At 34.5% G+C, this 16,068-nt stretch overlaps 1 protein-coding gene across 1 annotated transcript in view; it reads left to right on the top strand.

Moving 5' to 3' along the window:
- Positions 1-16,068, top strand: part of CPNE8 (copine 8) — a 234,557-nt gene that overhangs the window by 42,736 nt on the left and 175,753 nt on the right. The window contains exon 4 of the mRNA XM_025930235.2: positions 13,617-13,720. Within this exon, the coding sequence (XP_025786020.1) occupies positions 13,617-13,720 (104 nt within the window). The remainder of the gene's footprint in view (positions 1-13,616; positions 13,721-16,068) is intronic.

Raw genomic sequence — 16,068 nt, forward strand, 5'->3', positions numbered from 1 at the left:
GAATGCTTTATCATGACTTTGCTCCAAAGAATCTTAATTTATTCAGCAGTCAGCAGGCCAGATTTGGCTCAGGGGCTGTAATTTTCTGAATCCTGTTCTAGGATAGTCTTAGGTTTTTACTTTACCACAGAAATTTTGGAATTATTTGCCAGCTTACACACATACATATGCACTTATGAGATCTGAGATTGTGTTGAAACTGTAGATCAATTTCAGAGAATTGAAATATGTGAAATAGTATGCCTTACGATCTATGAATATGGATACCCCTCTATTTAAGTTGTCATTAGTTTCTTTTAATATGTGGTAATTTTTTATGTAGAGCTCTTGCACATCTTTAGTTTGATTTTCCTTAAGTGATTTGATATTTTTATTTTAATGTAACTCATCATTTTTCCTTTTTATTTTTTATTGTGATATAGAAAATATAATTTAGCTTTTGGATAATAACTCTGAAGTGACCTTGCTCAACTTACTAAGAATAGTTTGTGGATTTTTAAAAAATTTCTGCATAAATTATGCTGATCTACACATTAGAATTTTATTTTTTCCTATCTAATCATGATATTTATTGTACTGACAAGTACTTTTTGTACAGTGTTGATTGAATAAAGGTGGTGATAGGAAGCATCCTTGTTTTGTTCCTGATCTTATGGGTAAAGTTTTCAGGTATGCATCTATTGAGAGGATTATGTTATTGTTCTTATTTTGTCAATGTGGTGAATTACATGTTTGGTTTTCGGTTAAATATATTTATGGAATAAAACCAACTGATTATGATGTGTTTCCTTTTAGATATATTGCTTGCTATGTTTTGCTAATATTTATTAGAATTTTGAATTTATGTTGTGATATTGATCTATAAATTTCCTTTCTTGTCATAGACTTCAAAAGTTTATTTAGTTTTGAGAGGGGAGGAAGGGAAGAGAGAGAGAGGGCAGAGGATCCAAAACGGGCTCCACGCTGGTAGCAGCAAGCTTGATGCCAGGCTTGAACTCACAAACTGCGAGATCACGACCTGAACTGAAGTCAGACACACTACCCACTGAGCCACCCAGGCGCCCCTCTTGTGATAGACTTTAGAGTTTGTTATTTACGCTTAGGCAAGTCTCATTAATTTACTTGAAAGTATTTCCACTTTTTCTGTTCTCTGAAAGAATATATGAAAGGTTAATCTTATACTTAAATGTTTGGAAAAATTTGCTGCTAAAGCATTCTTAGCCTGGATATTTCTTTGTGGGGTATTTTAATTTCAGATTCATTTCCTTACTTTCATATATGTTTACCCAAGGTATCAATTTCCTCTTCTGTCAATTTTGTGTGCTATGTTTTTCCAAGAATTTGTTTTGCTCAAATTCTTAAACTCATTGGTGTAAAGTTTTTTATAATATACTTTTATGATGTGCTTAATTTCTGTGTATTCTATAATGATGCCCTTTTTGCTTTCTGATTTTGATAATTTGTATTTTCCCTCTTATTTTCCCCTTGATGCATCTTAGTAGAGGTTTATCAACTTTATTAGTCTTCTCAAAGAATCAATATTTGCCTTTATTGGTTATTTAATTTATTGTTTTAAGTTTATTAATTATTGCAATTATCTTTGTTACTCTCCTCACATTGTTGGGGGTTTAATTTGCTGGTCTGTTTCTAAATTCTTCAAGTAGATAACAATATTTATTTTTAGTCATTTTTCTTTTCTACTATATGCAGTTTAAAAAAAATTAATGTTTATTTAGTTTTGAGAAAGAGAGACAGAGTAAGAAGAGGGGCGGGGCAGAGAGAGAGGGAGACACAGAATATGAAGCAGTTTCCAGGCTCTGAGCTGTCAGCACAGAGCCCCATGTGGGGATCAAACCCATGAACTGTGAGGTTATGACCTGAGTAGAAGACCAGTACCCCACCGATCGTGCCACCCAAGCTCCCCTCAACTCTATGCATTTTAGGCTACATTTTTTTAATAAGAAGCTTTATATCCAGCAAGTTTGATATGTTGTACTTTTGTTAGCTTTCAGATTTAAACTATTGTTTTTTTTAAATTTTGAAACTATCTTTAACAGGTTTTTTGGAAACTATCTTATATTTACAGAGAAGTTGCAAATATATAAAGAATTTTTTTCCTTTAAGCCATTTGAGAATAACTTGCCAGTATGATGACCTACAGCACTTGAATACTTTATTGCACAAAAGATGTTCTCCTACATAGCCATAATATAATACTGAGACTTAAGGAATTGACATTGACGTGTTTCTACCACCAAATCCTAAGACCCCATTCAGTTCTCACCAGTTGTCTCAATAATACGTTTTAGAGCAGACAGATTCCATTCAGAATTATGTGTTGCCTTAGTTGTCATTTTTTTAGGTCTCTTTTGATCTTGAATACTTACTCAGTCTTTCCTTAACTTTGATGACCTTGACACTTTTGAAAATGGAATGTCAGCTACTGTATAGAATTTCTCTCATTTTGATTTTGTGTGATATTTTCCTTCATGATGCAACCTTGGATGAAATATCACAGAGGTGATACTGCGTCGCTCTTCTTGTATCCCATCTGGTGGCACAGGAGTTTGATTTGTCCCAGTTTGGGTTAGGTTATTTTTTTTTTTTTTTTTTTAAATTTTTTTTTTTTTCTCAATGTATTTATTTATTTTTGGGACAGAGAGAGACAGAGCATGAGCGGGGGAGGGGCAGAGAGAGAGGGAGACACAGAATCGGAAACAGGCTCCAGGCTCCGAGCCATCAGCCCAGAGCCTGACGCGGGGCTCGAACTCACAGACCGCGAGATCGTGACCTGGCTGAAGTCGGACGCCCAACCGACTGCGCCACCCAGGCGCCCCAGGTTATTTTTGATCACTTGATTAAAGTGATGTCTGCTAGCCTTCTCTACCAAAAAGTTACTTTCCTTTTTTGTAGTTAATACTTATTTTGGGAGGAGACTCTGGGAATTATGTTGGGAAGGTAGTTAATGAGTGTGTAGTGAGATACTTTTTAAGAGTATATAAATATCTCCTTCCTCATTAAACTTTTAATTTATTCATTTATTTTATAAGTGTGGACTCATGGCTTCCTCTTTTATTCAATGGAGTTTTATATGTTATACCGTTTACTTTGGGGTTCAAATTTTCATAAATTTGCTAAATGGAAGCACCTTCAAGTTGGCTTCTGTATGTTTTAAAAATGTGCCTTGTATTCTTTTTTAGCAGTTCCTTCCTTCCCGAGACAAGATGTCTAGGGCTTTTACTCTTTCTCTGGAAATATTTCTTAAATTCTACTTCACATGATATTTGAATAGTTAATCTGGCTCTCTTTCTTTAAAGTTTGCATAGTTTGTCTTTTTTTTCCTCACGATTTACTTTCAATTTTCTTGTGTTTTTGTATTTATAGTGTGTTACTTGTAAGCAGCTGACACTTGGGCTTAAAAATAAATCTACATCAATAATATTTATCTTATTTGAAGTGTTTAGGTTATTTACAGTTAATGGGATTGCCAATATGTTTCAGTTTAAACCTACCATTTAGCTATTTTTTTAACTTTTAAAAATTTTATTCATATGTTTTAAATTCTTTATCTCTCATTTCTTTTCTTCTTTGGATTTGACTAAATAATTTTTTTTAGCATTACATATTTTTTCCCTTATATTAGCTTGTTAGTTTTACTTTCTTTTACTATTTTTAGGAGTTACCCTAAAGATTTCAACATACCTATGACAATTTCTTGATATTTTAGAATCCGATAAATTAGTTTTGTCACAACTTTCCAGAAAATACTTAGTCCTAAAACACTTTAATATATAATGTTTGTTTATATATATATATGTATATGTATATATTTGTGTATATATATATTATATATATATACACAAATATATATGTGTGTATATGTATACTATATATATATACATAATGTAAACACACAAGATAGTTTATTATTATTTTATATCATCAATATTCTTTTTTATTCTACATATATTTACTAGGTGCTCTTCATTTCTTCGTGCATTTGAAGGTTTCCTTCAAGCATCATTTTTTTTTTTTAAATGTTTATTTATTTTTGAGACAGAGAGAGACAGAGCATGAACCGGGGAGGGTCAGAGAGAGGGAGACACAGAATCTGAAACAGGCTCCAGGCTCTGAGCTGTCAGCACAGGGCCCGATGCAGGGCTCAAACTCAACGGACCGCGAGATCATGACCTGAGCCGAAGTCGGCCCCTTAACCGACTGAGCCACCCAGGTGCCCCTCAAGCATCATTTTAATTTCATATGAAGAATTCCCTTTAAAATTTATGTTGGTGCAATTTTGCAGTTGTGTTGTCAGTAATTGTCTCAATGACTACTCTTGTAGAGGGGATGTCCTTATTTTGCATTCACTTTTCTCTGTTGCTTTATTGGAAACACATACAAAAAGCAATGCAAAAAATGAAAACCTTGGTGAATTATTAGAAGGCAAACACCCATGTAACCATTAACAAGGTCAAGAAATAGAACTTTGCCAGCACCTCAGAATTTTTTTCCATGAACTTTCCCAATCAGAGTACTCTGTTTTTAAAGAGTAACGTGAGTGTGTTTATGGTTTTTTTATTCAAGTGTGCACTTCTCAACATTACAGTTTGGTCTTGCACACTTCAAAAAATGGTATGTATTTTCTGTGTCTTTTAGTGTACAGCTTTCTCTCCACTCCTTTGTTTTTCTTACAACTTATCTTACAGAAACTAGACCATTTGTCCTATAGTTCCACAGTCAGGATCTTTTTGACTATATGCTTATGTATAGTGCAGTTCATGGGTTTTGTTTTTTATTTTTTGTTTTTCTTTTTTTTCTTTTTTTTGCATTTCTACAATTTAATAGATTATGTCAGAAAGTTGATCAGACATGGGTTCAGTTCCTTTAGCAAATTTGTAGGTGATGGCATGAACTTTCAGTAGGAAGCAAATGATGTCTTGTTTTTGGTCTTTTTTGATGTTAGCACCCGTTGATTCTTAGTGCCATGATTTTTGTTCTTTTTCTACTTGTTAGTTGGAGTGATGTTGTATTCTATTAACATTAGCAGATCATATTGCCATTGCATAGTTTTTTTTCTCACTTTTAGCCCTAATTTAGTCTTAGTTCTATAAGTAGTGCTCACCACCACTCCGTATGTCAATATCTCTGTAGTAATTTTGGTTATCTAAAGCTCATTCTCTAATAGATTCTTTGGAAGAGCTCATGGGAACAATATTTATTATTCTTTTTTTGTGTGTCAACAACAATTTGTGTGCTTTGAATATACAGAACATAAAATTTTTTATAATAGTTTCTTTCCTTAAGTATATTAAATGTTACTCATTTTCTTTTGTCATAAGGCATTTCTGTCAAAAATTCTAAAGAAAAACTAATTTTATCTTTCTTTAAGCCACATGCTAATGAATTAGAGTTTTTTATACTTGTCTGTTCCTTGCTATGATTTTCTTCTTTGTGGGCTTCTCTTATTTTATGATAGGCCCACTTTGCCTCTGTTCAGTATTTGTTACTTTCTTCTCATTTTCTTTTTTTCCATTTCTTTTTCATTCTTAAAAACAAAAATATTTTTTTTTCCAATTTCTGTTAAGGCTTTATCTATTGTGATGACTCTTGGGTCCTTACTAGTTTATTCCGTTTCTAAAATCCTGTTTTATTTATTTTCTCTTTATTTCCTCTTTGATTTATATCACCTCCTTTCTCAGTACCACACAATTCTTTTAGGACTGTATGTGTTTTAGCTCTGTTTGAAATACTACATTATAGTTTTGGTTTGGTTTTTGATTATATCTTTTGGCATACTTTCATTTCCTGTAGAGATATTTATTATTCTGCTCTCTAATCTCTCTCTCTCTTTTTTAATGATAACATTGTAATTGAGCCTTGACACCTTTCATTTTCTTGAAATTTTAAAGAAACCTGGGTTCAGATAGCCCTTCTAACTTCACTAGGGTCCTACTTCTGTTCAGTTGTGCAGTCTTCAAAAGTATGGCTCATTGTTGCTGAGATTTCCTGGCTTTGCTTCTCTCTCCATTTTTATGTGGACTTGCTCTTTTCTGTGTCACTGCTTGTTCCAGATAAAAGTTGGGATCATGTTAATTAACTTCTTTTCTCTAGCATTGGGCCTTTCAGCACTAGGATACCCTTGCATCTCTGCAATAACATCCAACAATACATTTGTGTATTTGTCTACCATTTCTGATTCTCCACTAGAATGCTGGTCTGTTTTAAGTGACTCCATTAGAGCTGGAAGCATGTCTTCATGCCTGATAATAATTGCTGAATATCATATAAGAACAATTAGAGACATACTTGAGGTGTTGGATGATTTTTGTTTCTCCAGAGTTGGTTTACTTTTCTTCTGGGGAGATAACTAGACTAGGAAAAATTTATTTTAATTCAATATTAGATTTGATTCACTCTGAGCTGAGATTCATTCTTCTTCAGGGTTTCTCTTCTGATTCGTCCTTATTCCTTGGTGCAGCCTCTTGGAGCCCCAACTCAAAGCCTTTGTTACCTTATTTAAAAAAAAAAAACACTTAAACATGTGGAAAGAAAGCATGAACATGCATATAACCCCTTTGGAGATTTTGAAAAATTCCATTGTCTCTCCTAGTTTGATGAGATTGCTAAAATCAGTTTGGTTGGCGTCTTTTCCAAATACAGGGCCCCTCTTTTGGCATCTCTTTTCTCTGGGTTTTTGGTTCCATGTGTATAATTTTTTATCAGCTCTCTGCTGCCTCCAAAAAGATTATTTTAATATTTTGTCTGATTTCTTTAGCTGTTCTCAGTGGAAAGGTTAGTCTTAAGCAACCTAATTTGCCATTGGCAGAAGCAAAAGTTTGTTCTGATCACTTTTGAATGAAAATAATTCCCAGACTTAGCTTTGCAGTGTTTCTGTTTTCTTGCTAAGTTCTCAAAAAAAAAAAAAATAAAGTGAATAAAACTCATAAAAACAAACACACTGAGAATTTAAGAATTTCAGCATTGAAACCATGCTTGAAAGTCTATCTTACACAATAGTTTTAGGAAGAAGAGAAAATTAAAACGTAGGAATTATTCCTTTGGGGGATTTTTAAGATAATGATCAAAAGTTAGTTTTGAGTATATGAAATTAATAATTGTCTACTTTCTAATGAATGTGAATAAACAACATTTATTGTACATCTGTGTGTAGAACTGCTTTTAAATATTCAAAGACTTCAGGGTTAGTGTGAATACATTTTCAAGTTTATTTTCAATTGAATTTAGGTAATAACCTAACTCAGACAATCTAATTTAAAATAATTGGGTAGATTAAAATAATAATCTACTCAATTCATTTAAAAAATATTTTGCCTCATAAATGAAAATCTAACTGATAATATGATAAAAATTAACCCATATTTCCCAATAAGGACCTCTCAGATAAATTGAGTCCATTTTTTTTTCTCTTCAGATGGTAAAACATGTCACTAATCACAGAATTAATGGCAAGCAATGACATGGTTCTCAGTTTCTTGAAATATTGTTATTTTTTAGAGTATGATTTCATCTTAAAATGTTTTAACTAAGGTTTTAAAGTACTATAATTTAAAAAATTGATGGAGTTAATGTCCTTTCTATATTTTATGTGTAACCATTATAGAGAGGTGATCAGGGTGTCTTTTTTTCTTATTGTTGGCTAATGATTTATGTTCATTCCTAAAATCAGAAGATCCTAAAAAGTGAATAAAAGCCACGTATGTGTAATATACTTTTTAAACCAAGAATATTTTCTCGGTGTGTTTATTTACTTTCTTATCTACATCTATAACGACATCTCAATGATGTATAATAATGTAAGACCTAGATAAAGCCTTCAGATTTCCTACTTGTCTTTTTATACTTAAGTGACTTTCAGATCTTTGATCTGTTAAAAAAGAAAAGAAAAGAAAAGGAAAGAAAAGTCTTGTATGATGAGATACACAAGAAGACTATATCTCTTTCCATCAGAGGAAGAGGTCCATGGATTTTCTGGTAATCCAAGTGTTTAACGTACAAGAGGAAATGGATACAAATGGTAGTAGTGTGTGTGTGTGTGTGTGTGTGTGTGTGTGTGTGTTGTATACTTTATGCAGGGTGGATATGTATAGTCCTAAACTGAGCTTTTTAAATTGAATTTATCTTAATAGTCTCTTTGCAATACTCAGTTTCTCTAGTCTTCCTGTCTGCTTTCTGGAGACTATGCTCTGTGTATCACCACCACTGAGATTTAATTCTAATCTAATAACCAAATTACAGATGTGCACTAGTCCAGATGACCTTTTTCCTTCATCACTTTTTCTTTATTTGACAAATGAACATGAACTAGGTGGCTGTTTTGGACCTTCACAATATATTAAATCTTCCTGAACATTTTTCTCAAAACAAAGGTCACCTGCTTGGTGCCATAAATAGATGAATGTTCTTCTGATACTCCTCCCTTGAAGCATTTTAACAATTAGCTGATTTAGAAATCAGGAGTATTTCCAGTCTATCATTTTCTGCAGGATTTGTTCCTAAATTGGAAAAGTAGGTATTTATCTGATTAGCTCAAGCATAAAACAAAGGAAAACTTTTCAACAACTTGTGTTGTTTTTTTTTTTTTTTTGGTTAAAGTTTTACAAGAAACAATGTTTTATCTTCCAACAAAATTAAGTTTACCTACTTTTTTCAAATGACTGAAAACTTTCACACTTGCAGAGGAAAATAACATTTTTTCTCACATTTTCCTAATTATAAGGTGATGAAACTTAACACTGTATAATTATGTAAAAGTGCTTGACTGTCTCGTATTTGCATATGTTCATTGTCCAGACAGTATTGTAGTCAAGTTTGCAGGTACTTCTGGCAATCTAGGGTAGTTGATACTCAGAAAAAGACTTTTTATTCATTTATTTTTATATTAAAATATTTTTAATGTTTATTTATTTTTGAGAGAGAGAAACAGTGCAAGTTGGGGAGGGACAGAGAGAGTCTGAGATACAGAATCCAAAGCAGGCTTCAGGCTCTGAGCTGTCAGCAGAGAGCCTGAAGCAGGGCTGGAACTCACGAACTGTGAGATGATGACCTGAGCCAAAATTGGACACTTAACTGACTGAGCCACCCATGCACCCCAGAAAAAGACTTTTTATTTATTTTTTTAAAAATTGTAGATGTTTTTATTTATTTTTGAGACAGAGAGAGACAGAGCATGAGCAAGGGAGGGGCAGAGAGAGAGGGAGACACAGAATCTGAAGCAGGCTCCAGGCTCTGAACTGTCAGCACAGAGCCCCGCGCGGGGCTCGAACTCATGGACTGTGAGATCATGACCTGAGCGGAAGTCGGACGCTTAACTGACTGAGCCACCCAGGCACCCCAAGAAAAAGACTTTTTAGAATATAACTTTCAATTCTTTCAAATGTAGCTATTTCCTGGGGTATACCATCAATAAATGTTATTAATAATTGTCTTTCCTCCAAGTTTTATTTTTATTATTCATTTGTTTTTAAAAAATTTATATATTTATTTTGAGAGTGAGTACATGTGCAATCAGGGCAGGGACAGACAGAGAGGAAGACAGAGAGACTCCCAAGCAGGCTCCATACTGTCACTGGGGAGCCTGTCACAGGGCTCAGACTCAGGAACCTTGAAATAATGACCTGAGCCAAAATCGAGTCTGACGCTTAACCGACTAAATCACCCAGGCTCTCCTTTCCTCAACATTTTAATCCTTTCTGATCTTCATAGAATTATATGTGAATATACATTTTCCAAGGAATTAGAAATTTCTTATTTAGTAGTATAAGGCATTAGCTGAGACAAATTAGGTTTCTAGTCAAAAAGATTAATCACTTAGTTGATAGCTAATGTATTCCAGCCTCTGGGAAAGAACTAATATATTTCCCATGAGCTAAACCAGTCATAATGTATCTGTGATTTCTTATTGCCAGTTTTCACTTTTCATAGTAGAATGCATTAAAAAAAAAAACAAGAACATTGCTTAAAAGTTTTATGCTTCTGATTTTAAAAGTAAGACATAGTCATTGCAAGAAATTAGGAAAACCCAGAAATGCATAATAAAAAAAAAAACAATTGGAAGATAATTTCTACATTCTTGTATACCTTCCTCTATTTTTATTTCTATCAACATAAACATATATTTATAAAAAAATTTTTGCTGTTTATTTTTGAGAGAGACAGAGACAGAATGCGAGTTGGTTGGGGCAGAGAGAGAGGGAGGCACAGAATCTGAAGCAGGCTGCAGGCTCCAAGCTGTCAGCACAGAGCCTGACGACGTGGGGCTCGAACTCATGAGCTGTGAGATCATGACCTGAATGGAAGTCAGACACTCAACCGACTGAGCCACCCAGGTGCCCCAACATAAACATATATTTTAATCAAAATTGGTATTATACTGTAAGTTATCCTTGATTCTTCTTTCTTTGAATAATATATTATAAATCTCCTTTAGTTAATCAATTTTAGTTCAATTTTGTATAGGTTTAAGTAAAACAGGTATGCATGTCTTGTGCCTTCATGAAGCATACTGTCTAGTGAGGGGACTCTAAAACAAAAGTATAATTACAAAAGACAAGTTTTATGGAAGAATAAACAGGTGTTATGAAGGAGAATAATTTTAGTGGTAAGGGACCAACATTACTGTATTTAGAGCCAGAATGCTGACATTTAAATAGAGGCTTAAGGGATGAAAAAAGTCAACCATGCAAGAGTGGGGTTAAGAGCATGCCAGGAAGAAGAAATAACAGGTGCAAAGGCATAGGAGGGGAAGGATTTGGTGAGTAGAGGGATCTAAAAGGCCAACAGGCTTGGATCAAGAGGAAGGGGAGATACTGGCCCATGATGAAGTTCATGAGGTAGACAAGGGTCAGTCCTACAGACAAAAGAGAAGAGGTTTAATTAGAAGTATTATGGGAAGCCATTAAAGACTTTTTGGGTGGTGAAATTGCATACCTGTGTTTACATGGTTTTAAAAGATTATTTTGGATGTGATATGGGGGAAGAATTGGAGGGAGAGCAAGAGTTCACAAAGATGTGAGTTAGGAGGCCCTTGAGGTGGTCCATGAGAAAGATGAAAAGTTGTAATTAAGCTGTTGACAGGAGATATGGAGAGATGTAGACAGCTGTGAGGTGTGTTTTGGGGTTGGAATTGACAGCTTATGAGGTGGTGATGAGTAGGAGTCAGTGGGTTAAAGACAAGGAGTTAAGAAGGATGACTCTCATTTATGGCCTGAGTAACTGAGTGGATGATGATGTCATTTATTGACAAGGGGTGGACTTGGTAAGGACCAAGATTGGGTATGGTTGTGATATAAAAAAAGTATTTAAAGTCAGGTGATAATTCTGAGGGACATGTTAGACAACCACTTGTATAAGCCAAGAAGGCAGTTGTGTGCATGAGTATACTCAGAGGTGAGTCTGGGCTGATGCTTGCATTTGTAAGTTATCATCATGTAGATGGGATTTAAAACCAAAGGAGCAGATAAAATAATCTAACAGAAGAGTGAATATAGACAAATAAAGAGGCCTAGAAGTGTGCTCTGACAACTAGAGATTGAATGGCTGAGAATCTAGGAAGGGAAGAGAAATGGGAGTGTGGTGTCAAAAGCTAGAAAAGACTGCTTCAGAAAGGAAAGTGTGGACAGCAGTGTCCCATGGTGCTTGCTAGCAATCTAGTGTGAGAAGGGTCAGAGGGACCACTAGATTTCACAGTGTGAAGGTTATTGGTGAGGTCATCAGAAGCAATTTCAGGGCTTTGTGTTGACTAGCTAAAAATTTAATGGCTACGTTAGTAATCTTCACTTGAGATAGCAGAGTATATGCAGTTACCTGTAATGCTGACAAGCCAGTGGTCCCTAGGAAACAAGCTTATGGGATGGCTCAGGCTCTGGGAAATTGTTGGCTTTAACTCCGGGGGCTCGCACTTGGAAATTTCACTCTCTTTTCTTCCCTCTGAGTGTGAGTTTGGGTTAAAATCCACTAGAGGGTTTTGGGTGCTAAGGAATATGGATACTGGCTGGGTTTCTATCTGAGAGTGTTGGATGTTTGTTTGGTGCTCTCTTCTTTGGCCTGGGGAGCTTCCAGGCAACAGAAAGGCTGGGAGGGCCCAGCCTGTGTCTGCTTCAGACTTAAACTTCTTGACTTCTGTACTTCTCTTATGGAGTGCGTGGGCACTGCCAGCACATGGTTACTTGGTACATGTTCTTACTCCCACTTTTTAAAAATTAGAAAACCCTGGATAGGCTCATTGTTGGATCTTCTCAGGGCACCACATGTTTTATTCTGAAATAGAAGAGGGTCTTAGAAAGAATGTAGATATTGTAGCCAAAGTGAATGTAGATTTTGTAGCCCAAAGTTGGGACCCTTTGCCTCAATGTTCTCATCTTTAAAATGGGCTAATAATACCTACCTTTCATGGTTAAAGTAATGTGTAAAAAGTACTTGGAACAAAGTAAATACTCAATAAATGGTGACTGTTATTATTATTGTTCAAAGTAAATGTTCAATATTTTGGACATACTGAATTAGTTACTTGGGTTGTGGTTTACCTTTATGATATTGGTCCATGATTTAAAAAAATTGTCAGATACATAAAACTAGTTCTTTTTGGGGTAGTTAGCAATAGCCATAGTAAATCCTTTGTCATCAATATTTTGTACCATAGTTTTATCATCAAAATTTATGTAAACATGACCTTCACTTTTTACTGGATTATCACAGTTCTCTTATTCCTATTAAAAAATCGCATTTCCATGAACTTTAATAAAAACTGGTTCTCCGATAAAATGACATGCATAATGCTGTGCACAAAGGTTTAAATTCCCTTATTAGAATTCCATGGGAGTGAGAGGGGAAGAATGTAAGCCAAATACAAAAAGATGTAAAATTTGAATATCGCTCTGTCTTTGGAAGCAGAGCCTGGTGGCCTTCCTTCACAGTTGGAGGAGGGACTAGAAAGTGTCTTTTCTTGTTTTCCACTTCCGCTAAGATGGAGAGACTTAATGTTTTTAAGCAAAAGTGCAATTCACTAGCTTAAAACATGTAAGTATCATAGGTCCTCATCTGGCTGTCTAGATGCCATAAGAAATAAAGCAAAGCCAAACAAAACTCACATGATTAAAGTGTATATTACATTATAAGAAAGTTCTCCCCAAAACATAGCTGATGAACTCTTTTGTGTGGAGAACTTCTGGAGTATGAATACTTGGACCCCTCCAGTTGTAAAAATATATGTTGCTTGGCCTAGTTTTACACTAGGTTAGGAAAAATAATCTGTGATACATTAAAATTTAAGGGAGAAATAACTTCTTTTGACTAGAATGAGATTTGGGTTTCAAGAGGGGAGGATGAGGAGGGAAGAAGGTGTTACAGCTTGTTATATGAATTTTCAGAAGCTGCTTTTCTAATAATGTGAATGAACTCAGTGCTCATTTTTTCTGATTTCCCTGTGAATAAGAGGGAATGATTTTGTCTCCAAAGACTCTTTGGTGGTACTTTATTTTATCAAGCCACTGGGATATTTTTTGCTTCTGGTTTCAAGGAACTGTATTACTACAAAGTAGTATACTGTAATAATCATGAAGGCTTGATTTTAACCTCTCTCTTTCTCTTTTTCTCTATAGTTTGGAAGGACTGAAGTAATTGATAATACTTTAAATCCTGATTTTGTAAGAAAATTTATCCTGGACTACTTTTTTGAGGAAAGGGAGAACCTTCGCTTTGACTTGTAAGTTCTGATATAACTTGCATTAAAAAAAAAATGATTGTTAAAGGCAAGTTGTGTAACATAAGGCTGGGTCTGGTTGCACTGAATACTAGATTACACTGGCAGGAAACCAGATTAATTCTATTTAGAGCGTGTTCTGAGCACTGTCTCTAGCATTGCTTTACATTTTATAGGTTTTTGGCTATATATTTATTGAAAAATTAGTGAACAATTTAACCATGTAGAAATGCTGCATGGTATGTATGGACATTCTTTCAAACCATGTTAAGCCTCAGTGATTTCTTTTCAAGCTCTGCATATATTCTAAGGTGATCTCATGTACTCCCATGTCCCCCAGATCTTTGTTTCTCTCAGCCATTTCTTCGCATAGTATATGGATATCTGCCTTCCTTTTATCCCTTTGTGGCCTCATATTGCCAAGGCATAGGATTCTAGAGCCAGACTGCTTGATATTTTTAATATTCTTGTTATTTTGACACTAAATTAAGCAGATCAAAATATTACGGTCAAATTCAACTTCTTGTCCGCAGGGAATCTAGTGTCAGTTTGTAAGATGTTATTTGTTACTGAGTTTTTGTTTCACAGAGGTAAATTGTGGTGATTGTTGAAACATCTGGATATTGTTAAAAGAAAACCTATTGAGAGGGAAAAGTATAACATATGTTATAACATGTATTTAATAAATTTAAATAATTAAAGAGAGTTTATGAGCATTGCAAGTATTTAAAAATATAAATGTCTTACTTTAAATAGCTGGAAACAATAAAATGTACCAGGCTGTCACAATTTATAGACTTTTTTTGATGAAAGCTATCATCTCTTATTTGAAAAAGTCACCAGTTGCTTCTTAATGTAGAAAGTTGTTTACTGTTAACAGTCTTTCTTGTTGTCCCCTAAAATGTGTGCAGTAAAATAACCCACCATGCTTCTGTTTAAAAAAGGATAATTTTATGCCAGGCCCTTTCCTTCAAGAGTTATGAGAGTTTTCACTATTCATTGTATTTATCAAACAAAATTTTTTATGGCCTGTTTGGTTTTTATTTTATTGAAACCCCTTCTGAAATAATAAAAATCATACTTAGGAGAAAAAGTAGAATGTAATGGTTTCCTGACCATGTTTATCGTGGAGATTACTCACAGTGATATTATTTAAAAATGACATATAAATCATGTGAATGTGGTTTCATTTTCTCATTGTTCACGGCCTGCATAGCCATTGTTTTTAAGAATTTTCTTTCATATACCAGTGTGGTACTCCCTTAATTTTTTGCCCCTGGTTTTAGACTTAACTTTATCCTAAAACCAGCCATTATTTCATGATTCTTGTTCTCTTTATTTCCCTTTCCCTCTCTTTCTTATTCATTTATATTGTTTTCTCTCATTTAAAAATAGTAAATACTTATTATAAATTTTAAATAATGTAGGCATTTAAAAGTGAAAGTTTTGGCGCTTGGGTGGCTCAGTCAGTTAAGCCTCCGACTTCGGCTCAGGTCATGATCTCATGGCTCCTGAGTTCGAATGCCCTGTCGGGCTCTGTGCTGACAACTCAGAGCCTGGAGCCTGCTTCGGATTCTGTGTCTCCCTCTCTCTCTGCCCTCTCCCACTCGCACTCTGTCTCCTTTTCTCTCTCTCCCTCTCTCTCTCTCTCTCTCAAAAATAAACATGAAAAAAATTTTTTTAAAGTCAGAGTTTCTTGTTCTTCCAATACCAAAAAAAAAAAGTCCCAAAAAACAAAAAATTCACAAATAACCAAAAATGTACATGACTCAATGTATATACTTGCATATGGGAATCTCAGTATTTTGAAAATCACAAATACTTTCCTATTACTTGCATTTTTCAGATACCTTTTTATGCCATTATGTGTGTGTGTGTGTGTGTGTGTGTGTGTGTGTATTTCATTCATTTTATGCTGCATAATTTTCATTGTTTGAAAAAACACTATTTATTTAGCCAAACATTTACTGATGGATCCTTTGGCTGGTTCTATTTTTACTATTAGATATAATCTTGCAGTGAGTATCCTATTAGGTAAATTTCTTATATTTTTTTTCATTTTCAGAATGTAAATTATTCAGAGTCAGATTTTAGGATGAAAAGATGTATGTGGTTTATATACACAATGGAGTACTACATGGCAATGAGAAAGAATGAAATATGGCCCTTTGTAGCAACGTGGATGGAACTGGAGAGTGTTATGCTAAGTGAAATATGCCATACAGAGAAAGACAGATACCATATGTTTTCACGCTTATGTGGATCCTGAGAAACTTAACAGAAACCCATGGGGGAGGGGAAGGAAAAAAAAAGAGGTTAGAGTGGGAGAGAGCCAAAGCATAAGAGACTCT

The sequence above is a fragment of the Puma concolor genome, chromosome B4, assembly GCF_028749965.1.
Source record: "Puma concolor isolate L17-30 chromosome B4, mPumCon1.1.hap2, whole genome shotgun sequence".
Classification (NCBI taxonomy): domain Eukaryota; kingdom Metazoa; phylum Chordata; class Mammalia; order Carnivora; family Felidae; genus Puma; species Puma concolor.